Raw genomic sequence first — 27,091 nt, 5'->3', positions numbered from 1 at the left:
TTATCATAGCTTGCTTTCATGGGAAAGTACTCTACCTTTTCCAGCTCATTTCTCAGGCTTTTACTGTAATTCATTAGATTACATAAAAACAATGTAGATCATTATATTTTAATAAAGGCTTTCCTTTCCTAATAAAATGTCTGTCATTTATATTCAGACGTGTATTATATAAAATGCTTCTCTTTCTGAAGTAAAGCTTTTCATATTCAAGTCACGGGAGGTTGGTAGCTGCAGGAATTTCTATTTTTTTTTGTAAAGGATTTTCAGGATGAATTTGGTTCCTAGACCGAATCCTCCAGAACTGCAGCCCTACATTTATCTTTCAAACAGGTACAATCCAGGATCAGCAACACCACTTGCCACCAGCACACCAAGAGGCCTCTCTGCTCAGCAGAGGATGGTGCACAATACTACACTCATTAAATCTGCTCGTTTTGTTTTACACCAATTAATTACGCAACTAAACTATACAACTATACAACTTGTATAAAACTATACAACTGAAATAGTTTATACAACATAAATACATTTCCAGTGAAATCCTGCTACGGTCCCAGTCACTTAATGAGAGCGATCAGGCAATGAACCTGTTCTAGTTATTCTTGCTTCCAAATAAAAATGTGCACCTCCTCAGACTGCTCAGGAAGAGGTGTTTCCTGCTCATCACAAATCCTAATTTGTTGCAGCCCTTGGCATCACGTTTTACTGCTCGGGAAGGGCTGAGAGAAGAGCACATTCTTCCTGTGCAGGAGGAGACACCACCCCAGTCAAGGTGTGATCCTGGGATCAGGCACCAACTGCACATGCAATTTTCCAAAATAATCCTTACAGAACCTGTCCTCCAAAACTCTGTGGGAAGTAGGAAAACACTTCTGTTTAAGACACCAAGCAATCCAAGACAAATCAATGGGATCATTTGATTGCCTGATCTTAAATCACACTGAAGCATTTCCCTCGGGTAGGACTCCAGGACTGCAGGACAAGGACCAGAGCACAAAAGCAGTTAAATCACCATGAAAGTACTCAAGACCTGACCAGAGCTATGGAACTACCTGGATTTAAGTACACTTCATGCTTATTTTTTAATCCAGTGAGATTTGTTCTCTTCTTTTTCCTCCATAACTTCACCAGTGCTGTTACGCCAAGAATTTTGCCAAAATACAGCTTTATAAGAATTTCCTTTAGGAAACCACGCTACTCCAATCTATTGCAGATCTAAATGCTGTATTTCAAGAGAGTATTACTTATGTAAATATAGCAGCCTTTAGCATTGCAAGTAGATGAGGGACCAGTATTTTTCTGCAACCAGAGGTGTTAAATTTGTTCCTATTTAGTTTTAGGTCCCAGAAATAACAATTTAAGTGTGTGTAGATAACTTGAGTTTAACAAGTCTTTGAAATAAATACTTCTGGACACACAAAATGCAGTCAGTGTGCAAATCTTACACAAACACTTGAGGCATTTAACTACGCTTGCTTGTGATACTGATAACTATTTGTTCAACTTTATCAAAGTCATTGTAAAGGAAAATAAAACCTAACAAAACCTACTCAATTACAATAGTGTTACTGCCAAGACAGTCCTCCAGAAAACAGGGAGTGCTGAAGGTAAATCCTTCACACCTCCTGATGCTATTTATGACTTTAAGGCACTTCTTAACAATAACTTCAAAGAGCTGAAAAGGTTTCAAAGCCAGCTGAAGACAAGAGAGGGAGAAGCAGATAGCTCTTATGATCACTACAGACCTCAGTGCCATGAGACGGGAGACTGACAGAAAAGCTGGTGGAAAAGAATATCATGGATCCTAAAAACAGAGAAATGAAAACTTACCGGTTTTACTAACTCTGTGACACTTTAGCCAGGTTTTTCAAACGGTTCCCCTTCCATCTGCAAATCAAGACAGGCTCAGTGCAGCCCTACCCTGAGTGTCAAGATGATACAGTCTTAATTCTTTCAGTATGACCACCCTGGTTGAACTTTGTTCTCTCTAAAGATGTAGAAACTCAGTGGGATCAAATATAAAAAAAAAATTTTTTACAAATGCATAAAAATCAAAGTATATTGCTGAGTTTCACACTTCTCGGACAGTAATTAGTAGCTGAGGCTAAGTGTAAATTAAATTTACAACAAGGTTAACCAGTCAGCAAAATCTCAACAGCTTTATCTATTCATTTGTCAAAAACGAAATGTCCCACCCGACAGAGCAGACACTGAAAATGGATCCTTAAAGAAAGATAATATTCAAAGAGAAAAGGAAAGAGAGGAACTGAGTGACTCACAGCCACCAAGTACAGTTCCCAGATTATCAGAACTCTACTGAATGGCTGTATTAAAAGAGTAATGATATGATCCTGCATTCCTCATTCACTCCAATTCAGGCTCCCTTCAGCACAGAAATCTGCTGGCATGAGATGGGTGGTACTCAATCATGCTGCACACATGGTCTTTAATTTTAAAATCCAGTTAAATAGATGTTCTAACATCATTTTTTATCTAAGAACATTTCATGATAAAATGAAAGAGCGCACATGTAACTTATTTGTCAGCTTTACTGTGTAGTGGATAACTTTCCTATGTTACTCACACAAGCTTTCATTTCCCAAATCTATCTGCATTCATTATGACAGTAAAAATGAAGAGTTGCTAAAGAGACGTATGCATTTTTATTATTGTTTGAAAAAATAGATCTTTCTACAGTCCTTTGAGCTTCTGAGTGTGTGATTTGTATAAAATATTTCTCATTTTGGGGACACAGCAGATGGAGTGCAGGGCACTGTGGGATATGCCATTTATCACAATGACAGTGCGTAGGTAGCACTGATCCTCTCACCACAGGGGGAAGCTCGAGCTGCAAATGTGGAGCAGCATTAAAAGCCCGACGAGTGGAGTTTGGCAACACTTGTACTACTCATTAACTTAATCATATTAATCTATTAGCCATATATATCAAAGTAATTCACTACTGAATTGTCACCAAGAACAATTTATAAACTGTTAACGTTCCCCATACGCAGAGGAGTGTTGTGGCATCCTTAATCAATGTGTTTGCGTTTGATTAAAAATAATAATTTCTACCAAGACAGGTAATGCCAACAATGACAAAGTCCTGCATATGTTTCTCATTATAAATGGAACTTTCAAATGTCACCTATGACAGCTGAAAAAAAAAAAAAAGGGTAATTGTAAACAGCGAAATGAGCCACAGAAATGGGATGTAAACACACAGAAATGTTCAGTTAAATGCTGGAAGGGAGGAGAGGGTCCGTGGGATCGCTGGCAGCAGGAGCTGCCACAGGCTGTGCTGGCTGATGTGTGCCCGCCTTGATAAACACAACCGGACACCGGAGACCCCAAAAGCCTCCAGTCTCCTTCATTCCTCTAACACAGAGACACCACATCCAAATGCCTAAAGACTGCAGCAAATCCTGTTTTGTCCTCCCTTTTCTGGATGAAGACTGAAGTGGCTGCTGCTGTCGCTGCTGAATTGAAGGAACACATGAAGTTACCGTATCCTGTGAGCTGCTCTATTTGAGTCCCACAATGATGTGACTTGGTGCAGCTATTAAAATATTAACTCCACTGAATTATTAATTACCTGAAACTATTAAGTTCACAACAGATTCTTTTAACTGTTAATAAGACAAAACTGTTCTGAAAAAAGTATTTGTATCTGTACAAACGAGTCAATATTTTAAACACTGCATTCTTAAAAACTCTAGACAAACAGTGTCTATTTTAACCGCTTACGAAATAAAAGAATCATTTCAAGAGGGGTGAAACTAACGTAGCTGATAATGAAAATAGCAGTTTATCTTACACACAGGCAATGCAGGTGGTTTGCTTCTGTCTGAGTATCCACTTGAAAATGCCTTGTTTTCCTCTTCTCATGCATTTCCCCACCAGCCAGGCTTCCTCCCATCCCTGTCCTGAGCCCTCAGCAGCTCCCAGCCCTAAATCCTCACTGTGATCCCTCTCCTGACCTCCCAGCCAGGCTGCCACGGCTCTGGGCAGCACAGCCCAGAAAATGCCAACAGGAATGTTTTAAACAGGCTCGTGCCCCATCATCCCCTGACACCCACCCTCCCCAGGCCTGCCAGCTCCAGCTGCAGGACCCAGCCCATGTGCAGTCACAGAGATCCCATCCCACTGGAATCCTGAAAAAACTGCCCCACAGAGCAGCTGTGTGCCCTGTACCACAATCTGACAAAGTTCTAGTGACGGGATGATTTTCTCCATGAGCCACCCTCTGCAATATCTTGAAGACAAAATGAAGCAGCCCCCAAAATGTTTTTATTGGAGTAATAGCAGCCATTCTACAGACTGAGTAGAGAAAAATTGTAAGGAAGGCAGAGGGGTTTTCTAACCTTTTTTGAGGACAACCAAAATGAGGGGTAGGAGGATTGGAGTTGCACAAAAAACTATCAGAAGATCCAACTACTCTTTCAGCTTCATTCCATATGAACAGTTTGCTGAACCATTGGCTTCGATCATGTAACAGATTTCAGCTTCTCTCCACACAGCAAACTAGTGCTTCAGACCCCAAAACTTCCTTGAGAATCTATTCCACAGATAAGTCCCAGCTGTCCTGTTAAGATACACTGATGATAAAGACTTGTACATTAATAGGAGATAAAGCCTTTTTTTTGTTCATGTCACTTCATCACACGGCATTGTTTGAAGGACTGAGCCTTTGATGACCATCCCTCTGTGACATGTAGGTTTTTAGCTTTGCCCTCACAGCAGGCAGGGGCACCACGCTGATTCCCACATTTCCTACACCAATACAAAAACACTTTCTCCTAAGTTAACATAAAATGGACAGTACTTAAACACCAGCTCTTGAAGGATGCAGTCAGGGCACGGTTCCTGTGCTGCCTCCACAGCCCTTCCCAGTGGCGTGCATCCCACACACACCACCTCATCTTTCTCAGGCACTAACCCAGATGTAACCCAAATATTCCCATTCCCCCAAGATGGAAAGTACCTACAGACATTTAAAAAGGTCGAGACTTCACTTGCAGCTCCTTCACACGTTACTAAGGTATAAGAGTAGATGGAGCTCGCTGTGCCAAGAGGTCAAAAAAATCCCCTCCACACTGGGAAATGCAGTGTGCCTAATTTAACTACCTGTTTATTATGTGAAAATGACCATGTAAACCGAGCTGACATAAACCAAATGGGTGATGAAAATAACAGCACATTTCAAGGAGTGGAAACACAGATGGCTCGTCTGAGTCTGCAGGAAGTTACTAATCATCACTCTGTAATACCCCCTCCAGACAGAGCTGCGAGCTCTGCAGCCACAACTGTGACTTCTCGAGACCCATCCATCTAACCAGGAGCCAGCCTGGACGCCAGTGCCTCTACTTTAACTTGACAGCAGGCTGAAGAGGAGGTAAAAATGAAAACATGCAATGGTGGATGAATCATGCTGCATTTCCTGATATGGAATCTGTTACTAAAATGAGCTTATCTGAAGAAATTTCAGATGCTAAGCTGGACAAATGAGGGAGCCACATGAGAGTGAGATTTTTTTTTTTTAAATTACAATAATGTAGGCAGACTAACATAAACATCTGCATATCTGTGCTGCAGGACGAATGGGCAAGATCAGACACAAGGATTATCAAGGACAAGAAGACATCCAGAAGAAATGCTGTGGGCAATTACACTGCAGTTAGAGGGAGCGATAACCAAAGAAGCCCCCAGGATGTAACAACTCCTTCTTGCCTCCCGATCAGCCTCTGCTCTTCTGGCAGGGATGGATCCAGCCCTACCATGCTGCAAACTCTCCTCAGTCCTCGTCCTGCTCCCCTCCCACAGCCATCCAAACATCCCCATGGGAGCTGGGAGCAGCTTTTATTCCAGTCTACTGCCCACCATTCGGAAATCTGGAAGAAAAACCTCTGTTCTGTGACAAGTGTTAAAACCCATTTTATTCTTATTTCAGCCAAAGGAAAGAATCCAATCCCAAAGCATTGAAGGCACCCAGAGCAAAGCAATCAGTAATTAAGTGTAAAGAGGTATAAATGAAGCTAATGGGGGCTTCATATCTGGGGTGCTCTGTCAAGAGCCACAACAGCTCAAATGCCCACTGAGTTTACAAGAGGCTCTTTCGTCCTCTCCTTGCTCAGCAACTCCCCCAAGCCTTGCTCTGTCCCTTCCTTAGGAACAAGACAGGCTCCACGAGCCCCTGGGGAGCTGTGGCCCTGGGTGACAGTGCCCGGGAGCTGTGGGCTGGCGTCGGGGCCGCCTCGGCCGTGGGGACCCTCCTCGTCTGCAGCCTCCGGTGACACTGCCAGGCTCTGGAAATGGGCACTTCCCCCGCCTCCAAGCTGCTCCCAAACCCCCGTCAGCTTCTCCAGGCACACTGTCTGGGACTTGTGGCACTTGGTTATGCCGAGGTTTTTCCAAGGTCAGGGAGGTGACACCCCCAAGACAGCCCTCCCTCCGTGTGCTAAATACAGGGGGCTGGAGCCCACTCACACTTCAGGCTCCAGACAACTCCCAACAGCCCAGAAATTCAACTTCATAATCTTCTACTCAAACTGTGTGCTACCCAAAATATCTGTGAGACACAGAATGTGTCTGTGATACTTCACTGTGCATCCCCAGCATGCTGCATCCCAAAATATTTCCCAGTTTAAAGCAACATGGCAGTCTGCGTAACTCGGTGTCCTATTTGCAAACACACACACACACACAGAGGGGAACAGTAAGATGCAATATTCTGGATTTCAGGGAAGAACTTCTCAATGCAAGAGGCTCTTGTGCCTTCCGGACTACCAGTAACAACATAAACACAAATCCATGAAATTCCTGAGCTGAGAACACAACAGAGATACTAGAAACTCCCTCATTTGTAAACTCTAGGAGGGAAATCACAGTTGTGGATCCCTGTCACAAACATGAGCTGTGCACGAAGCTGCAGCAGCCCAACTGTGGCACGTGGCTCTGGCCAAATGCTTTCATACTTTGTTAACTGCTCCAGCTACGGCTGCTGTGCCTACTGCTTGGGAATGTTCTTTCCCCCTTCCATGGGGAAGGTGCTGGTTCCCTGTGAGATCCTGGGGACACCTGGAGCTGCAGGGAAATTCAAGCTCTCGCTGTGTTACTCGGTTGCAGTGCCCAGGTTCTGCAACGAGAGTGATCAGGAGAGATGGCACTCTACTCCCAGCAAGGATCTTTTTTAATTCTGCTTTTCCTGTTACATATTCTATGCCTTTATACTCTCCTAAACACTTCATTAGGTTTGCTTATTAGGGAGTTACAATTTATTTAGACCGGACTTTGACAGCAGTCCTAAAACTGTTAAGCCTGTTGAGTATTTAAGCAATTACTTTTATGAATACAGCCTGTGAATATAGTTTATTATGAAAACCAACTTACCTTTAGCATACAGCAATTAATAAAAAATTAAAACACTCATCAGGATAGCACAAGATTTAATTTAAACCCTATTAATAAATTAATGAAGTGAAATTAAATACTATGCATTACATTATGTTTATAATTCCACATATTTGCATGCTAGTTTTTTCACTTGATGATAGCAGATTATCAAAGCACAATGCGCAGTGGCAATGTGGACTTATCTGCTTTTCAAGTGTTTCTTCTGTAATTTGTACAAGCATCTCTGCCTCTCCCCAGCACACATTAATGGGGTTACAATACACCAGGCATTAGCCACGCTGCTCGGATCCCACGAGAACTAAAACACACACACATTTCAAAGGAAGAAATGCCTCTTACAGGCCTCCCAGACAATAGTTCAGCTTCTCAGGTTGGGGTTGTTTTTTTTTTTTTTGCTTTTACTAAAATAACACATTTAATGGAATTTCCTGTAAGGAAATTACAATTAATAAAGAACTAAATTACAAATCCATTAGATTTCAGTCACTGCAGCAACAAAACAGAGTTTTCATGAACGCTCAAAAAAATCCAATAACGTAACCTCTGGTAAAGCCTGCAAAAGCCCTGAAGGACAAGGCAGTTAGATCAATATTAGTTTATTTTAACTGCTGTGCAGTATGAAGAGATGAGCCTGATCATCTGATGGATTTTATTACCTGTCGGAGAGATAAGCCCTGGTGATAAGAGGCCTGGAACTCCGTGGGGCAGCAGCCGTGCATTTTCCTGGATCGCCACTCCCAGGGAGCGCTTGGGGGGTCTTCCTGGGCGGGAGCTGGTGGGACAAGAGCAGAAATGAAAACAACGTTTTCTTTGGGGAATATTTGCTTCCTTCCCATGGCATCAATTTGTATAAAATGCATGAACCATCAGTGATACGCGAAAATAAATATTAGAAATTGTTGCTTAGGAAAAAAAGCCAAAAATCGTTTGATTAAACATTGAAGAACTTCATAGGTTTCATGTGAGCCAAGAGTAAGGTTTTCCATTATCCAAGGCTTCCATGACCTCACAGGTGGCTGGTGGAGAGGGGTCATAGCAGTGACTGCTGCAAAGTCTGTGCCATGCACCTGAACTACAGAAAATTGCAAGCTGTGATGCCTGAAGATGAGGAGTTGAAGCCCTGAATGCAAGATCACCTCAAACCTTGCCTTTGGGCCATGGCACGTACCTGCCTCCTCCTGAAGGGCAGCATTAACTTAACCCTGAGCTGTGCAAAGCTCACCAGCTACCTTCACAGATTGACTGGTGGGTTTAACTGTTATTGATTAAACCAGGTGTAAGCCCAACCTGCCAAAAAACTCACCAGTTTAGGAATTATGGCTGCTGATTTTAATCCAAAATGTCAAAGGTCCATTTCCAGACTGGTTCCATTGAACTCTTGTTTTCAACTATCACCTTCACCCCCCTTTCCATCAGTGTGTGCATATGTCCCATCCTGCACAGCCATAACAACACAGATTTACAGGCCAAAAACCCATTTGAATCGACTCTTCCCCAAGCCATCTAATAAAAAAGCAACTTCCTCATGTTTGGAAAAGTATTGCTGCTTCTCTTTGGTCAAAACAGATTTTACTCTGTTGAATAATAGAGCTTTTGACAACATAGAGTGAAACACTGTATAAAATAACTAAGCTGCAACAATGAATGAGGTTTGAATAGAAAGCATTTCCAAAATGACTCCTAGTTCACAAAGAAATTTAAGTTAAACTTTACTCTATCAAGTTACAGTGGCAAAGCCCTCCATCAATGTATGACAAACTCTGCATTTAAATGAAGACAACTTCCAGCAGCACTACACAGAGGTACCATTAACCTGTTCATTTTTCACACGGTGCTAGTGTTATTTTGTTTTACTGTACATCAAAGTAGCACAAAATCTTTTTTTTGGTTTATTATTTTATCTCTATAAAAACATTCCCCCCTCTTTTTAGCTTCGGGTTTGTCCATTTTGAATTTCATTTTATTCAGTATTTTTTCCATTTTTCTTTTTGATGCTTTCAGTTGTTTATCATACTATGATGGCTGTGCAGTAAAGCTTGCTACAAGAACCACTGGGCTATAACAAAGTAAACCTAAAATAAGAGCATTTGATTTCCACGGGAAGTTTGATGCACATATGCATTCTCTATTAAAATCACCTGCTGAAGTCATCCCCTGCACAACAAAATTGTCTAACAGACAGTGTTAGGTTGATACGTGGGGGTTTTGAACAAACAGGAATCGTTGTTCTTTTGAATTACAGGAGCCTGTAATCCACAGGCATGTGTAAGTGCTTAGCTGGCACTTACTGTCTCTGGAAAAAAACCCTACAAACCAGCTAAAATTAGCAGCTTTCTCCAGTGGAAGAGCTCAATCAACGAAACAACAAAACATTTTCTTCTCGAGCTCAAATACTAACAAATCTTTCGCGGAAAACTCCATATGTTGGTATTAATCTAAGCAAAACATTTTCAAAATACAACAAACAGCTTTAAAAGATTTTATGAAGAGAATTTTAGTTCTGATTTGTGTTTCCAAAGGACGAGGAGATGGGGCTGTGGAGTCTCAGCGCTGGTTCTGCAGTTTTTGCCCTGACAGCAGCTCATGTTGGTGGCTCTGAGCACAACCCGTGGCCCACAGGTTCAGAAGAGCACAGCTTAAGCTGTTTCCCAGCACGTACCACAAGCAGATGTGACACCTGTGCCTCAGCACTGACCCACATGGAAAGCCCAAGAGATGAAGAAAGAGAAGTTCGTATCAAAAACTTACTCCATTCCCTTTCAGGGTCCTGCTGGCTGTATTCCTCCCCCCTTACACAGGCAAGGCAAGTTCCACTGCAAAAACACAGCCCTTGGGAGTGTCTGGGATTGGGGTCCTTTTGGGACCCCTTTCAGTCTAATAGACTGAAAAAAAAGAACTGTACTTCTGCCCTACTGAAAGCCCTTTTAGTGAGTATTCCTATAAAGCAGTAACTCCTAGGGCTCGGATTTTAAGCTGACTTACACAGCTGTAGCCATGATAATTTGAATGGAATTGTTCCCAGCTGAATCTGTTCAAATAAAATCTAAGTCCTTTGTCTCTAATTTAATCTCAGCTTTTAAATGAAAAACTGCAGGCTGGATGCTGCTCACAGCTGACTGTGACACACCTGCAAGGACCTGTCTGGGTCTGTAACACCCAGTTCTGCAGTTTTCTGTGCCCTGTGTCTGGTTGCCAGCCAAGGACAGGAATCCCAGAGCCCCCAGCACTGCAGCAGACACCTCACACTTCCAGCTGGATTCCCTGTGATGCCTTTTCCTGGTCTTAAAATCAAGAGTCATACACGATTAGAAGGGGAAAAGGGATTTTACCTTGGTATTTATTTTAAGGATCCTTAGGTGCACACGTCCAGGTCATATGCATCGAGATGCACCCCACCAAATGCCCACCCTAAAAGATCTGGTCTAACATTATAGGTTTTACTAATTAGCAGATCTATCAAAGATTCCCCAATGAGAGCCTCAAGTGAGCCCCCCTCCCCAAGGAACCTTCCCCTGGATGGTTCTATCTTAGTTTAGAGAATGTGTTCTGGAGAGGACCTTGGGGTCTGGGGCACACTGATCCCTAACTACAAAGCTTCTAAATTGTTTAGTCTCTCAGCTTGACAAACAAGTCCAAGAATGTAGAAAAAAAGCACTAAGAATACAGAAGTTGCAAAAAAGATATAACGGGGGTATAAAAGAAAAGGCAAAAAATCTTCATGACATCACCTGGACATGCCCAGAGACATGTCACCCATCAGGAATGAACACCTTTAGCTTGGGATAACACCAGAACTCACAGAAAGCGCCGTTACCTGAGTCCAAACACTTCCAGTTTGGGCCAGAAACACATTTTCTGGCATTTCTGTTTAAACATGAAAGCAGGAATTTCAGATAGACAGGATACAAATGTTTGCTCGAAATCTTGGGGTTTTAATTTGATATGCACAAAGGACCAGTAGATGTAAGGTTTTTATGGGGTTTACTTTATGTTGTGAACCTGCTGCTGGCACCACCAAGCCATGGAATGTCACTGCTCTGTGTCTCAACAGTTCCCCAATATCCCCTCTTATTGTCCCACATGGCCTAGGAATCCACCAAATTTCACATTTATGATTTAAAACGTATGCAACCTCCACAATACAGAAAAAATTGCTAATACAAGCACTGAACAGCAAACCCAAGGCAAGCAGAATTATCACTTGGGGAGAGTAAAACATGATTTGTTATTATGTAAGTATTAGCATATAAATGCTAATAGCATTAGCATATAAATATTAACTTTATTTCATATTATTTCTCATCTTTTGTCACCCTGCCCTTTTACTGCATTTTCTTTTTCACACTTTCCTTTCTCTCACTCAAGAAAGTTACATATTCAAGAACTGCAGAAAAATCTTTTCCTCATTGGTAACAAAGGAGGCATAAACAGGAACAATCACCTTCAAACAATTTTAAATGCATTTCTTTGAGGGTCTAAAATCTCTACGCAAATTTTGTACTTGCCGTCAATAGATCTTCGTAAATGGAAAGCTACCCAAATCTAAATTAGATATTAATTCAGTTAGAAACTGCTAGTTTATAGATATATTTTAGAAACTTCTTAAAAAACAAAAATTATGGTCCCAAGTGAAGACCATGGAGGCTAAAAGAGAACTACAGTATTGTTTCTCCTGTATACCTTCAGGAATCTTATTATTTTTACTAAAGTCAGTCTCTGCTGATTAACATTCTATTGGCATTTCTCAAACCCAAGAACTCCTTGAGTCATCAGTTACTTGAAAGTGAGGAGGACTGGAGGTTTTGGTTTTTTACCTGCACTTACACCATGGTTATAAAGTCATTCTTGTCATCCTCTCCACCCCCACAAAATCACTAACCCTTGAAAGAGAAAAATGAACTAATCTGAATGTTGTTCATTTTTAAAATTTTGGTTGAAATTAAATTTGTCAGAAAATAAATTACATTTTGAGCAGTATATCTGACAGTTGAAATTTATACAGTAAAATGTTGAGAAATTGTTCATTAATGTCTCTTTTCTTCTTTATTTTCCACTCCTGTTGAGAGCTAATTTTATTATTTTTTTCTCTCAAAGTTTTATACATTCCCTTGATATCCCAAAGATTTTTAATTTGACTCAATACATGAAATAAGGTTATTTTTTGTGATTTTCTTAAAGTTACTGATCAGCTCCATCTTTTGTAACTCTATTTTATGCTCCTTATAGACAACCATATTTCATAAAACCCACTAATTCATCAATGCTTTGTGAAATGTAATTAATCAGTGGAAACATGCAGCATATCTCTGCTGATGTATGACAGTGCTCTACTTTTGTGCTTTTAAACATAGGAGATTTACTAGAATCAGAAGAGAATTTGCATATTAATCAAGACAAATAAACATGTGGTGATTTAACTAGGAAACTGTTATTTGGATGACAATTTAATCAGCACAGGTTGAAAGGTCCATCACTGCAGCATCCTGTTTCTGCTAAAATATTGATTGCACTACTGATTTCAGTAATGCTTTATTTTACAGGGCACAAATAACCATGTAATTACTCTTTAATTGAATGGTAATTGCTTGCTGGCAATTATTTGTTAGGTTTTGGAGTGTAATTACTAGGTTATTTGTGTTTTGTGAAATAAAATGTTATGTATTAGTAGCCCAAAATATTTTCTGTATGAATGGTCTGCCAAAACTAGGCAAGTTAGTTATGATAGCAGGAGTTTGACAAATAACACTACAGCACTAAAAACTACTATTAAAAGGATCAGACGAACCTTTGAATGCTTTCCCTTTACAAAATTAACATTAGATGTAACATTTGTAAGATAAATGGAGGAATACTGTACCACAGAAGCATGATTTCCTCTGGGGTCTAGTCCACCATTTAGCATAATTTATCCTGATGTTTTTCTTTTCATTCTCTGAGCTTCTTTAGAGGAACTGAAATAGCATCCTACCCTCTTGAGAGCAAAGAATAAACCAAGTAGAAATACATTTCAACAGTACTTCATATTTCTGCAAGTCAAGTGGATTACCACCAGCACATTATCTTAGCAGCCTATAAACTCTGTAGCCTTGGCAGCTCGCTAGATAACAAGGGAAAGCATTATGTTTTGCAGTGTCAATGAGATATGACACTTTCTGTGATATGTTTATTCCAAGTTGTGATAGATGAGGTACCCGATACTTTGATCGTTAAGATTTGAATTTTACTTCTACACTTTTCATTTTTGTCATCAACTATTTATGAATTGGCAGTAGGCAGCCTTGCCAGGACTGCTGATTTTGTTTTTTCCAAAAGAGATCCAGTTAATAAATTAATTATTGATTTCATGAGGCTGGAGCTATTTGGTACAAAAATATGCTAGACCTGTGATTTAGGAAGCTCTCACATGTATCACAGATTTCTTCAATAGCAACATATTTTATTAGGCTTAAAGGAGAAATACTGAAGTACTATATGACATGCTGTGTAAATTGTCCTGGTAATAGTGGCAGTAAGTGGTGCAAGTGCTCAGAAGGGGGGAAAAAAAAAATCCCACAACAAAAATAACACTTGAAAAAGCTAAATAAAACACACACACACACACCCCCCCTCAACTTTAGTTACTTTCCTGAAACTGGAACAGGAACCAGAAATTAAAATTTTTCTCCTCTTCAAAGATCATTAAATACCCCCTAGTGATTGTGCAAGGTACTTTTTGAAGTCTTTACCAACAAATGTAACATCTTGATGAGTTACAATTCTTCCCTGTTACCTTCAGGTTTTTAGTTGTAGCACGGACTTAAAATAATCTCCTTGCTTTGGCATTTATTACAACATTTCAAAGATGCCAGTGGTAGTTAAACTCTGCTTGACCTTTCAGTGTTTAAGAAGAGAAGCAAACCCTGACCCCGCAGCAACCTGATTCTGTCTCCTCTCGGTGCTGGCAAACTGATCACTTGTCTGGCCATGGCAGGACATTGGATCACCAGCCACATCAAAGGCAACAGGAGCCAATTCAGCAGCAGGAAAAAAGTCATCCATGCAAAATGGGCAATTAACATTAATCATACATGAAGTTGTTGGAGCTGATAACGAGAACCTGGTCCCTATGGCAACGCTCGGGGCAGTGCCCACGCCAGCACCCGGAGAGCCCAGGCACAGCTCACCTGCCAGGGGACACAGCACCTGTGCAGAAAGGCTCTGACACTCCAAAATGGAATCTCCCCACCCAATTCCCCGGGGATTTTCAGTGAGGAAGGTCCTCAGGGAAAACGTCAGTGGAAGTTTGTTCTAAAGCATCACAAACCTGAACTTTTTCTGTCATTGTGGTTGGTGTTTCCGTCAGAAAAAAACACTCCTCAACAGCACTGAATTGCTCAGAGCTGGGACTCCAGTGGAATATTACACCTTTATAACCTCACCATTAAGAATGGAACGTAGCACATGATCACTGTGTTCATCCTAAAACATCTCAATCAGTGAAAATCCAGCAGAGATCTGACTAATTACCACACATGATTCCCTTACCACCAGCTTGGTTGGTTGGGTCAGAATTCCCCCAGGATTCCCCCACTCACGACCCCCCTACATGGCTCTCTCCAGGTATCCCAGCTCACAGCCCATGGATGGTTTCCCAGGCACACACACATAAACTACACCAGGATATTCTAGATGCCAGCTCTGTGTTGTATATCCTGGCACACTGGAAAGCTGCCTGGGCAGAGGCCATGCTTTATTATCGTTGATTATCATAAGAATAAATAAAATTTGCGTGTTTTTGAAGTTCCATTATGCACATTTTTATTTGGCTTTTAATTTTGAAATATTGAGAATGCCTACAAATCACACTTCCCAGCTTTCCTCCTCTATTAAGGGCCACAGGACACTGAAGAGATTGGTGTTGCTTATTTTCCTTGAGGTTTCACCACTGAAAGCTGACATTCTCTAAGTAGTTGGTATGCAAACTTAGAAGTTCTAAAACAAATAATAAATACGAAAAGGCACTAAGATCTATGGGAAGTGCAAAAGTAGAAGTCCCTCACACAATAATTGTGATTGAGCCATCTCTAGGAGGTATCTGTGTCTGACACTGACACTACTGTATGAGACAGGGTGGCTATTTTTCTGCCTGCTACTTAAAGAGGTCTTCAGATACCACAAGAGAACTGCAGAAAATGCTTCTATTTTACTTTAAAAAATTAATGGGGGTCTGATTCATGAAAACATCCTCAATAAAACTATCTGCAAAAATAGTGAAGCAGTATAGAGAAGCTTAAAATGATCTAGTTTCTACTATATTTTTTTTTTTTTGCAAAACACCATTGTCTCAATACATTGCCATGCAGTCTATTATGTACTATTTCATTTTTACAAAGATCAAAAATTCAGGACTACTTAAAACTGTGCAGAAAGATAAAACAGATAAAACATAAAAGAAACATATGCAGAAACATAGAACAGATAAAAGATAAAACAATTTAAATGAGCTTTCTAGAAATTTCTTAAATGTATTAAAAAGCCCCACTAGGGTAAAAATTTGTAGAACTATTCCATCCATATACAGATGCTTTACAGATTTATCTTACAGATTTATTCCCATGATGGTCTCCAGGACCTTTCGGTTATTCATTGATTAAGGTACTTATTTAAAACTTAACTTGGGGTCTACAGTCAGAAATACCACCTGAATTCCTTGTATTCAACTGTCACTATAGCCTAGCTGCAATAGAGAACAAGTGATTGGTTCTTACTTAATGGAGTTTAATTGCTTATTTCTGAAATCAGGCATTACAGAATAAGTTTAAAACCAAAAAAGGCTTTTTGGTTCATTGAGATTTAAAACTTTAAATAACTCTTTAATTACTTATGAGTATACCTGCAGATTTAAAATTCCTCAACATTCCCAGTTTTACTTTTTTTCCTGTCAAGTAACAGCACAGGAAAAATGGGGATAAATCAGCACATTTCAGAATGGTGGTGATTCATGGCTGCAGACAAGCTGGGAGGCTGATCCACGTTCCACACTGCCCCAGCTCAATTTAAGGGTATGGCAGTAAGGAAATTGGAAGTGTGACTCCAGCAGATGTAGGGATACACACAGAAATTTAATAGAACTGCATGAAGTTAGTAACCGTGGCAGTGAAGGTGCACTGGCACAGATAAAACACAGTCCATTTAGCTGTGGATCACAGCCAGTGGGACAAAGTTCCTGCTGCTGTGTCTTCATTCCCACTGTTCACACTCTGCCTACACACCAAACCTTGCAGGAGGGGGCCTGTCCAGGATGGAATCGAGCCACTAATGACACACCCAGACCACAAATTCAAATTACAGACTTGTTGTCGAGACAATGCTCCCCCATGATGTCCAGCTAAACCAAACGTGTAAGTGCCAGAGATATGTAAGGCCAGGTTTATAACGAGCCTTGCAAACCTTGGCTCAGCTGCCTGGATGGCTCTGCTTGGCTTCTGGATCCACTGCACATTACAGCCAGTATTATTATGCAACTTAAATGTTTCGGACTGGGTTTTTGTTTTAATCTCCTGAACTATCTGACAGTTCTGCAGGTAGAACCAAACCACTGAACACATTTTTAGGATTTTTCTACCTGTGTGTGAAAGCTTAGCACTGATGTGAGCAGATGACAAGGCAGGCACTGGGATAAGCACAGGAACAACACAACTCCATCCCAACAGCTGATGTTGGCCAAGGCACAGACAGAAATGCAGGGCACAGTCCAACCCTGAGCAAAGATATGCCATGACACTGAGGAGCTATAAATCTCCTTTCATACAAGTTAATTTAGCCCAAATTTTTTAAAGAATTATTTTATTTTTACACGTACTTCTACAAATATTTGCATGGAAACTTTCCAAGCAGGGAATCACCATCTATTACAAACACTCGTGGCATGTGTCTGAATTGTATCAGACCCTCCCAAGCTCTATTTTTGACCTGTATCTGAATTCAATGCCAATTCAGAGGAACGTATTACAAGAAAAGGTATTTGAAATACTGCTGGTTTCCACTAAGCTGTGTCTCAGTAAGTCTCAATTCAATGAAAGTTGTAAAAAATGTGACTGTTTAAGCCTATTATCTATGGACAGAAACCTAAGAGCAAGACTTGACGTATTTACAGCCGTGAGCATCATGTAACCCAGAGGAGCTGATATTAATTCCTTAACAGGGGTGCATTGTGCTGTGGTGGTACAATGCTGTCAGAGCAATTTGCAGGCTGATGCAATGGGAAACTGCTCCTGCCTTAACTGTTTTTAATCTCTGCACTACAAGTTTCAGTGTTTTCACAATCTTGGCAAAGACTCTTCAAAGGTAGAAAACAGAAATTCATCTTTCGAAGAATAATAAATGAAAGAACATAGAAGCAGTCCTCTGCACCAACGTCCATGCTGAAAGGAGGAATTGTTCCCAGCAATCCAAAGGAGCCTCTATGATTAGGTGATTCTGTCCAGGAGTAAACATCTGAGGGCTGAACTTCGCTACACAGAAAATACCTTTCAGTTTGCTGGTGGTCCTGAGCCAGTATGAAATTAAACAGGCAGTAATGTAAGGACGTAGCTCCACTGCCTCACCTTTACCTTTCCAGATTTTGTGACTGTTGGTATTTCATTTGTTAGCTCCTGAGACAGACAAGGCTATTATTTCTACTGCAAATGTACAGTAGGAGAAGGATTCTTCAAACAACAGAACACAAACCTTTAGGACCATGAGAAAATAAAAGGGAAGAAGGAAATCTTTTACAAAATTAACATTAAATTTTGTCTTTAAAACCTTTCTGTTTTGAAAATACGCCAATATGAATATATAAAACCACGTAAGTATTATCAGCTATGTTAAGTGAGACTTAACCTACAGGAATGTAGGGACTTTCCCTATTTTGTGCACACATATGCACACACTCACAAAAACTCTACCTGATGGAAACTCCATAACAGCAGATAATTGAAATGACTGTGAAAGCAAACCCCACTGCACTCTCATTCTGAATGTGGCCAGCCTCAGGGCTGACTGAGAAAGGAGTGTGCTTCAACCAGAATCTGTAACTCTGTAATCTCAGCTGGGTACCAAAACCAGGGAATCATAAAGATACCAGTTTATGGTATCTCAATCCTCTCCCCACTGCACGTGAGCACTGGGTTTCATTCCCTCCCCTAAGAGATTACAGCATCACTCTTTCCCTTCTTGATAATATTGCCTCTGCTCCTCCAAGTCAGGTTTACCCTTTCCCCCAAGGTGGGGTAACAGATACAGGGAATAATTATTCTCAGCTCATAACAAGCCTCAAATACTACTTGGTTTTTTATACATTGAGGTACTTTTCTGACCAAAAGTTTGTCTGCTTTTCCATCGACAGCTACACCAAGGAACCTTCTCACCACAGCCACAGATCAATTCCCACTGAGAAACACGATGTCATTTTATAAATGTCTCTCTCACATACAGTTAGGAAAAACTGGAAGAAGCCAACTCCAGAAAAAGCAGCTCAGACTACTGAAAAGCAGTATGAGTTACTCCCAAGTTCAGGGATTTCCTGAACTCAAGTATGTCCTGGAGTAGATACAACAGTTGAGCAGACAAGTCGTACCTGCTGTTGATGTCTTTAAAAGACTTTCCTCCAGACCCAAGGGTTTGACTCTCCCAAAAATTCTGTGGTGTAACTTCCTAGCACCATCCACCTCTGGGCAAACACAGCCCTGCCACGGACTGCCACAGAATCCCACTCACATACACACACACAACTCCTGCTCCTTACTCAAGAGGTTGTTTTAAAAGCTGCTGAAAAAGACTGAAAGAATTCAAGTAAAGGAGTGTTTGTAACCAGATTTCCTGGAGATAAATGAAAGACATACGTTTCCATGGCTGCCAGCCTACTAAATTTTGCAAGCATAAATATTTACCTAGGACTGGGGGGTGGGGAAATCAGGAAGAAAACCACCATCTAGACCCTTCAAAGTTTAAATACTGTAACACAGGGGTCATTATTTATAACTAGAAATAGAGAACATGTCTTTTCTATGTATATTTCTATCATGTTTTTCATCCCCTCCATATGCATTCTATTATTACCATTCTTACACCAGAAGATAATTCCTGTGTCACTCGCTCACCCTGTATGCATTCATTTTCTTTAGGCTTTCTTGTGGTTATTGATTTCCTGCTTTGTTGAAGTGGCTTTGTTTCTTTCGCAGCAGGCTATCCATTTTAAAACAACAGTTCTTCAACAAATAAAAAAAATTACGTTCTAAAATTAAGTAAGTTTTATCTTCCTTTATTTTCATCTGAGTTAAATGCAAGTGACACACTTCCCCTAAAAAAAAAAGGAAATACTTAATGCCTCCCAGCACGCAAACAAGTAAATAAGTAAAATTTTTCTTTTCTAACAAGACCTATTTATTTTTATGATTGGAAACATGAAAGAAGTGTAGTATAAATAAAGCCTCTTTTGTACTCTTACGTTGTAATCACTGTTACGGCCAGTGGTTTAACATCAACAAAACAGGATTATCTGGCCCAGAGCCAAATTCACTTAAGTCCTACCTTGCTACCCTGAAAGTTGTTAAAAGAATCCTTTTTTTCTTTCAACGCAAGTGGGCTCATGCTCTAACATGACAAAGTTTGCTGTCCTCTCCCATCAGACCAGTCCAAGATACTCATTTTATACAACAAGGAATACAATTACTATTTAATCAACTGCAAAACCAAGGGAAACAGAGTTTTTGCAGAAGATGACACTTGTGACATGTGCAGCGTCTTGTCTGGATGCTGTTTGTTCGACAAGGGCCAGTCCCAGAGTTCTGAGCTTCTTTGCTCTCTCAATCCTCCAACATCCTTATTAACTAATTCCAGTGAACTAAGGCAAAAAAACTGTAGGGAAGCAGACAGACACTCTGTACTATATTATACTATATATTAAGGCAGAATTTTTGCCATCTTTCTTGCTAAAATCAAATTACCAAGTGCCAATTATTAGGGTACCAGAAGCCCCAGTACTTTTTCTTCCTCCATGTGCTGTAACAGACCTTCCTTGAGTGGCAGGAATTTGCTGTCCTACATCATCTTCCTCACCATCACTTCTTTAATGAAAAACCTTGCACACTACTCCTCAGGCATGGGAATTCTTTCCAAAAGCAAAGGGCTTCATGTTCTTGATCCAGTTATTAGATCCAGTTATATGAAACACCTCCCATATTGAATGTATCATTCTGTTTAGGGAGGGATGTTTTCGTGAAGGAAAATGTATCCAATCAGCAGATGCAGGATTCTTTGATGCATTCAAATCAATTAGAGATGTGGGAGCTCACATTTCATGGCCAAACTGGCAGAAGAACAAGTACCAGGACAGCTGAAGATCCAGGTGCACCTTTGGGAGGGGACAGGCATCATCTCGAACTGATTTTGTGACAAATCAAAACCACTCAGAACTTTCTTTTTAGGCTATAGTCATGTAAGGAGGGAAGAGAAACAATGATAAACACCTGAAAGGTGTGTAAAGCAATGACCTGCACCCTGTCACACATCTGGGAACACTGCACACCTCGCATCTGCCTGCATCCAGCACTCGTGTCAGCTCTGCAGGTAACTCGGGACTGCAGGAAACAAGCGCCCACTCTGGAAACTCAGTACACCACAGTGCAACACCAGACATGGCTGCATATCTGTTACCCAGGAAAAAGCAACTCATACAGGGACCCAATCCTGCTCCCAGGGCCAGGAAGGCAGGGCAGGGCCATGACCAAGAGGAAGGGTCAGGGCTGTGAATCCTTCACTGTCAGTGTCTGCCCTTTCCAGCCACACTATCTGAGTGAAGGACCTGCCTTCAAACTCACTGTGCCGTGTGGGCCTTAACTGACCAGGGACAAAATGATGCTATTTTGATTTGGGAACATCTGATAATGAAACAAGTCAGTTTGTTCAGATGAGGAGCTTTTTGTCAAGCATGGACACACAAAAACCCAAACTCATTCACTGAAGGAAGAGTTTCCTACCACCACGTGCTCTGGATCCCTGAAACATGAGGGACGACACCATCCCTGTTTGGTATTTACCACCTTTTTAAACATCAACAATCTTCAGACCTAAGTGCTGAGCACCAGAGCTGTGTCATTTATCCTTGCAGTAAATAAAAAACAGCAATTATTATTAATAATAATAACAATAATCTAATACACAGTAATTTCATCTCTAGAGTGCAAAGCATTTTAGAGATCAATGTCACTACAGACAGGGAAATACAGTTCTTACAAGGAGGAAATCACCCTGAGCTGTAGGGAGAAGTTGTAATCCTGAATCCCCAGTATTTGCCACTCAGTCATGAAATCAAACTGATCATAATTACAGTATTTGTAAACTATCCCAGAGCATGGATGCCTCACACAGTCCAAAACCATCTGCAAAGATGGTACTTTAGAAACACTGTCAGATGGATAAACTTCAGTGCCCAGAGATCACCCTCTCCTAATCCTCTGTTTAGCAACTGGTGGTTAAGTTTATGACCACAGGAGAAAAAAAAAAAAAAGAGCTTTATAAGTATGCAGCCTAACTTTTAAAAGGAAATAGGCTTTGAAAAAGTTTGCAGGATATAGGAAATGAAAAGAAAAAATGTTTTCATTTAGTTTCCTGTTTAGATGTATGGACAGATTTGACTTCAAATAGATGAGCCACACAGAAGTTTCGTTTATAAGGGTCAGATGGTAACAGTTTCTGTTTAATCCTCGATTTACATTAACTTACAGGAAAATTAATGATTTTAAACAGGCATCAAAGTGAGGCTGTTTTTTTCATTTCTCTAACTTTGCTGGAGGAACAATTGTTTCCTTTATCTGTCTTCCAGAAAGTTGGTGATTGTGTTTAAGTTAAACTACTCATTGAGCCTTCAGGCACAGCATATTATGAGTTGTTTTGCAATGAACATTAGCCCCTTACGAGTGCAAACTCTCTGACAGCTCTCTTAGATTCTTGAGCTTACTCGAGCGTTTCACAAAACCACTCTTCACAACTGCACACATTATAATTTACACATTAAACCAGCAGGTTTTCACCTCAGGTCTGTTGCCAAGAATAATCCTTCAAAACTCTTTTATCTTTTTGTAAGAACATAATTATAAATGTGCAATTAACAGCCAAAGAAAGGTCTTAAGAAAAATCTTACAGCAATATTGCCTGTTTTAATGCCTCAACCAGATGGTGGTTTAAAGAAAGCGATTTAAAGAAAATAAATAAAAAGTCCCATTTTTCAGTCGGCAATGATACGTCAAGTGTAAAATTTGAGGTATTAAAGCTGGAGTGCTGCGGGTCTGTCTAATCACCAGAAGTGCTCTTAATTCTTTTGTTTTGCTGCTGGACAGACCAAGCAGCTGTAAACATCATTACTGATATGCATCAGTACAAAAGCACAGAGACCAGAGGCAAAAAGAATTATTTGCTGCATTTTTTCCGTGAACAGAGCCCATCCAGTGACTGATTTTCCCCAAGGAAGAATAATATGCTCATTTTTGTCTTTTGTTACAACTTGAATTTGTACAGTCTAATCCTGGAGTCTTTTCCTCTAAAAATACAGGTGCTTCCCTTTTACTAATTAAACATGACCACTGGGTAATTGTTGACATTCTCAAGTTGGAGTAATCACCTTGGACTAAAGGGGTGACAGAAATTCCAGCTTAGCCTTACTCCAGATAACACTCAAGATTTATTTTTTAAAGCTGTAGAGAAATGACAGAAGAAGACTCTCCCATTTGAAAACAACCCAGCTGCATTATTTTACAGCCAGGCCATAGTGCCATAAAATATCTGCTTGGAACTAATTAACTTAGGAGAATTATCAAATACATCACACAGTAAACTGACTGATTTGACAATAAATTCAACTGCTTAACTCAATTCTACAGTGATGGACATCTGGCCTGCTCTTGTTCAGATAATTTAATGTGTTCCACTATTAACAATTTCTATCATTTTAGATACACATTTCTTTCCTTGAAATTTAAGAGCTTCAGAGTGTTGGGATTTTTTGGAAATACTCAGAAGAGAAGCATCGTTCCTCAATGTCATTAGAAGCAGCAAATAATTCGGCATGATCAGTGATATGGAACACAAAATCAGACTTGCACTATTTCAAGAGATGGATACAGACAGATAAATATGAACAAATAAAAGGCAACAAAGCCTTTAATTGTACCCCATATGCCACATCATATAGCAGAGTATGTTGGAATTCAGGGTATTTCTGTAGGGCAGGGTCTGGAGCAGTTACAACCTGTGGGACCCCCCCACAGTTCTGGGAGGTTGTTATCATTTTCTTGCATAATAATCCTACAGAATTCATTGTCCAGCATCATTTGGGTTGTCTTCAAAGCCCAAATTAGAGACACTTAAATAACTACAACCAGAAAACTTCACCTTGCATTGCACTGAAATGAGGGGGCAACTTCAGTTCTGCATCAACAATACATTAACACAGTCCCATCACCTCCATGCAAAATTTCCAGCTGCTCAAGTAATTGTTTCTAAGTAGTATTTTTAACTAATAATTTTCCCTTTTATTAAAAACAAACAAAAATCAAAACTTGAGTTCCAGCAATGTAATTAGTTTCCAGGTCAACGACTTGTTTTCCCTTAATTTTAAAAATAGCTTTTATTGAAAAAAACCCTTCAAAGGAGCACAGATAAAGAAGCATGAAAATCTGTTCTGTGTTTGTGTCCAGTCTAGGTAGGTCCAGTAATTACTGACCTGTAGAAATAACTTCTGCTTCTGATAAATACTTAAACAACCATAAAAAGAATGATCTCAGGCTGATGACGGCCCAGGGTGGTGCTGCCATTAGGCAGAATAAAATCTTTCTATAAAGGGAGCTGCAGATTTAATTGATATATGGGAGAAAAAAGAAGATGCAGTACATTTAGACCCTAATTTAATGAGAAAAATCAACTAACAGAGTGCCTTGTTCCAATAAAAGATGAGTATGAATGTGAGCACTCATGGACTGAAACAGCAAATTATGGTAAGGAGAGGAGCTGCCTTGAAAAATCAGCAATAAAGTGATTTAGCTCTAATATCTTCATAAACATTCTGAAAAGAAAGCAGGGAAGTTTAAAACAGCTCAAAGAAGAGACTGCATCGACAGGAGAGGGGAAAGATAACAAAACCCTTCAGCAAGATCTGAGTGAATAAAAGCAGCTTTAAAATTAATTCCATTTTTTCAAAAAGCAAAATTAATGAAGTGTGAAAAACAACGAAAATTTAGCCCTCCAAAAGAGAGGCAACATCTGCAACGTTAATATGCTGAGAGACATTTAGGTGTTATAAAATACTGCAAATGAGGCAGATGTGATAAAACAAGGAAAATATCCAACTTTTTGCTGGGCTGCAGCCTGGAAGCATCATGTCAGGAAAGGCAGAAATTGCCCAAACTCATCTGCTCCTCCATGGCTGTACCTGGAACTGCACGTGGATTCCTAAACCACCTAATTACAAGGAAGATATTCCCCAGCTAGAGGGAATTGAAAGCACTGCAGTCAAAATGATTAAGTTGTAAGAATAGGCTGATTTCAAATGAAATATTTAGATTTACATCACTGTATTCTGAATGGCAAACAGCAGATGTGAAAGGAATGTTCAACATAAAACACATCTAAGCAGATCTCTGCACATACAGCAAAACCAGCACAACTTTTTCACCGAAACGGCACTGCAGAGATCAACAACTTTTAAATGTGAAATGGTGAAAAGGCACGGAATTCCTCAGCTTCCTGTGGATCACCTGTGGGGCAGAGCTGGGACAGTGAAATAGCCAGTTACGATTTCACTGCCCTGATTACACAGCTCTGGAACTCACCAGCCTTTGCAGAATTTCCCCACCCCACGCTTTGTTATTTGGGATTATTTCAGAACATCCAGAGAGGTATTTCAGATTTCAGGCACAGGGCAGAGCCTTGTGCAGGAACATCATTTGGTGTAACACCCTTGGCTCCCTTCTGAGAGCAGCGATGCTGAAGCACTTTCAGTTTTCTCCTCCGGTGCTGCTCACTGCTGCTTCCCAGCTTTAATTGCACAGCTTTTCCTTAAGCAAATATTAACAACAGAACAAATTCCTCAGCTAACTGAAAAGGTTATTTTCCAGTGATACTTAAAAGAGCCCAGTTGTTCCAAAGCATTATTCTACCATGACTAATTGACATTAGAAGAAGTGCAAAGTACATAACTTGATTCTTTTTCAAATACAACAGAAGACATTTCTTTTCAAACCACACAAAATCTGTCTGGGCTGAAATTCTGCTTAGGCTGCAGTGATGAAATCTCAAAGGAAAACGTATGAGAACGTTTTTTCAGTAATTCCTTGTAAGCCCGATTTTTTTTCTGTGAAATCTCCAAGTTTGGTGCCTGGTAAGCATGCTCTCACTGTGTTTATTCACTCATTGATTTTTTATTGCTATTGGATGTAGACATTTCCTGAGAAAAACAAAAATAAAATCATAAAACTTTAATTTTTTTTTCCTATTTTAATTTCTTAAAACATGCTTTCCTAAAGAAGTGAAACAGATTTCCCTTTTAATATTGCAGTGCTGGAGTGCGCTCATTTTTAACTTTCTAACAGTGATAACAGTGAATTTACACAGTGTAAAAATTATTTGAAATTACCCAAATTTAAATTTCTCAATAACCATGTATTTCCAAGTCAGTTCGAAGTAGATTGGGTGCAATCACATGCTTCAGAGAGCATCTTCCTCCTGTTAGGGACCAATTCCTACTCTCCCTGTGAATCCCTTCTCAGGTATAGCTGGATAGCAGGGTTATTTATCATTTACCTGAACAAGCCTGAGCCTACAACATGTGCAACCCAATCCACAGAAATTCTCCAGGATTATCCTTGAGGGCATTTCTTAATAGAATTAAGCTTAGCACCATCACAAATTATTCAAATAGGCCTAATTAAAACACATTCAAACTGCCTTTTAAATTGCTGCTGAGCTTGAACCAGTTCAATGCATCAGATCTCAGTTTTTCAAAGTCTCTGGAAGAGCTGAGCACTTGTGCCTGCCCTTGTTTTATGAGCAGCCCTACCAACACAGTGTATTATTATCAGAGAAGTTCAAAGAAGAGCATCTGAGAATGATTAAAAAAACAAAACTGGGCATCAATTCTAACTTCCCAGCCAAAAAGTATGTTGTCAATGACTGATGTGCACATTCAAGTCCAGAAAACCTCTGACATCTATCATTAGCATTTGTGTCTCAGTAAAGACCTTTAGATCTGTCAACACTGCCCCAGAGTCTAAAATTTCTATTAATTGTCAGGTTTCAGTTGCAGATTTCCCAAAGCAGGTTTCCCTTACCTAAACTGCTTCCAAACTTGAAACTGGGCAAAAATAAAAATGAGAGAATCAACATGAAGTTGTTCAGAAAAAAAATGGACTGGCCTGTTCTATTTTCCACATTTGAATTTTACCTTGATATTTAACAATTCTATATTTATATATTTAAATTTTCCATCTCCAGCCTTTATGTGTTTTAGAGTTATTTTTAACTTGACTTTTTCAATCTCATGATTTAAAACAGTTCTTGAGCATGAGCAACATCAAACAAAAATGCTCAGAAATAAATGGCATTCACTGCCATGCTTTTATCTATACACCAATTTTTACTGGAATTTTGAAGTTTTAAAGGCTTC

At 40.0% G+C, this 27,091-nt stretch overlaps 1 protein-coding gene across 4 annotated transcripts in view; it reads right to left on the bottom strand.

Moving 5' to 3' along the window:
- The window catches only part of DACH2 (dachshund family transcription factor 2), a 249,477-nt gene that overhangs the window by 116,636 nt on the left and 105,750 nt on the right, over positions 1–27,091 (bottom strand). For all 4 annotated transcript variants that reach the window (XM_042029275.1, XM_042029274.1, XM_042029276.1 and 1 more), the window contains exon 2: positions 8,070–8,185. In XM_042029275.1, the coding sequence (XP_041885209.1) occupies positions 8,070–8,185 (116 nt within the window). The remainder of the gene's footprint in view (positions 1–8,069; positions 8,186–27,091) is intronic.

The sequence above is a fragment of the Corvus kubaryi genome, unplaced genomic scaffold, assembly GCF_017639235.1.
Source record: "Corvus kubaryi isolate FWS band 111438036 unplaced genomic scaffold, C.kubaryi_AGA036_p1.0 37322, whole genome shotgun sequence".
NCBI lineage: Eukaryota > Metazoa > Chordata > Aves > Passeriformes > Corvidae > Corvus > Corvus kubaryi.
The sequence above is the reverse complement of the archived record's forward strand: the minus strand, read 5'-3'. Positions and strand labels throughout refer to the sequence as shown.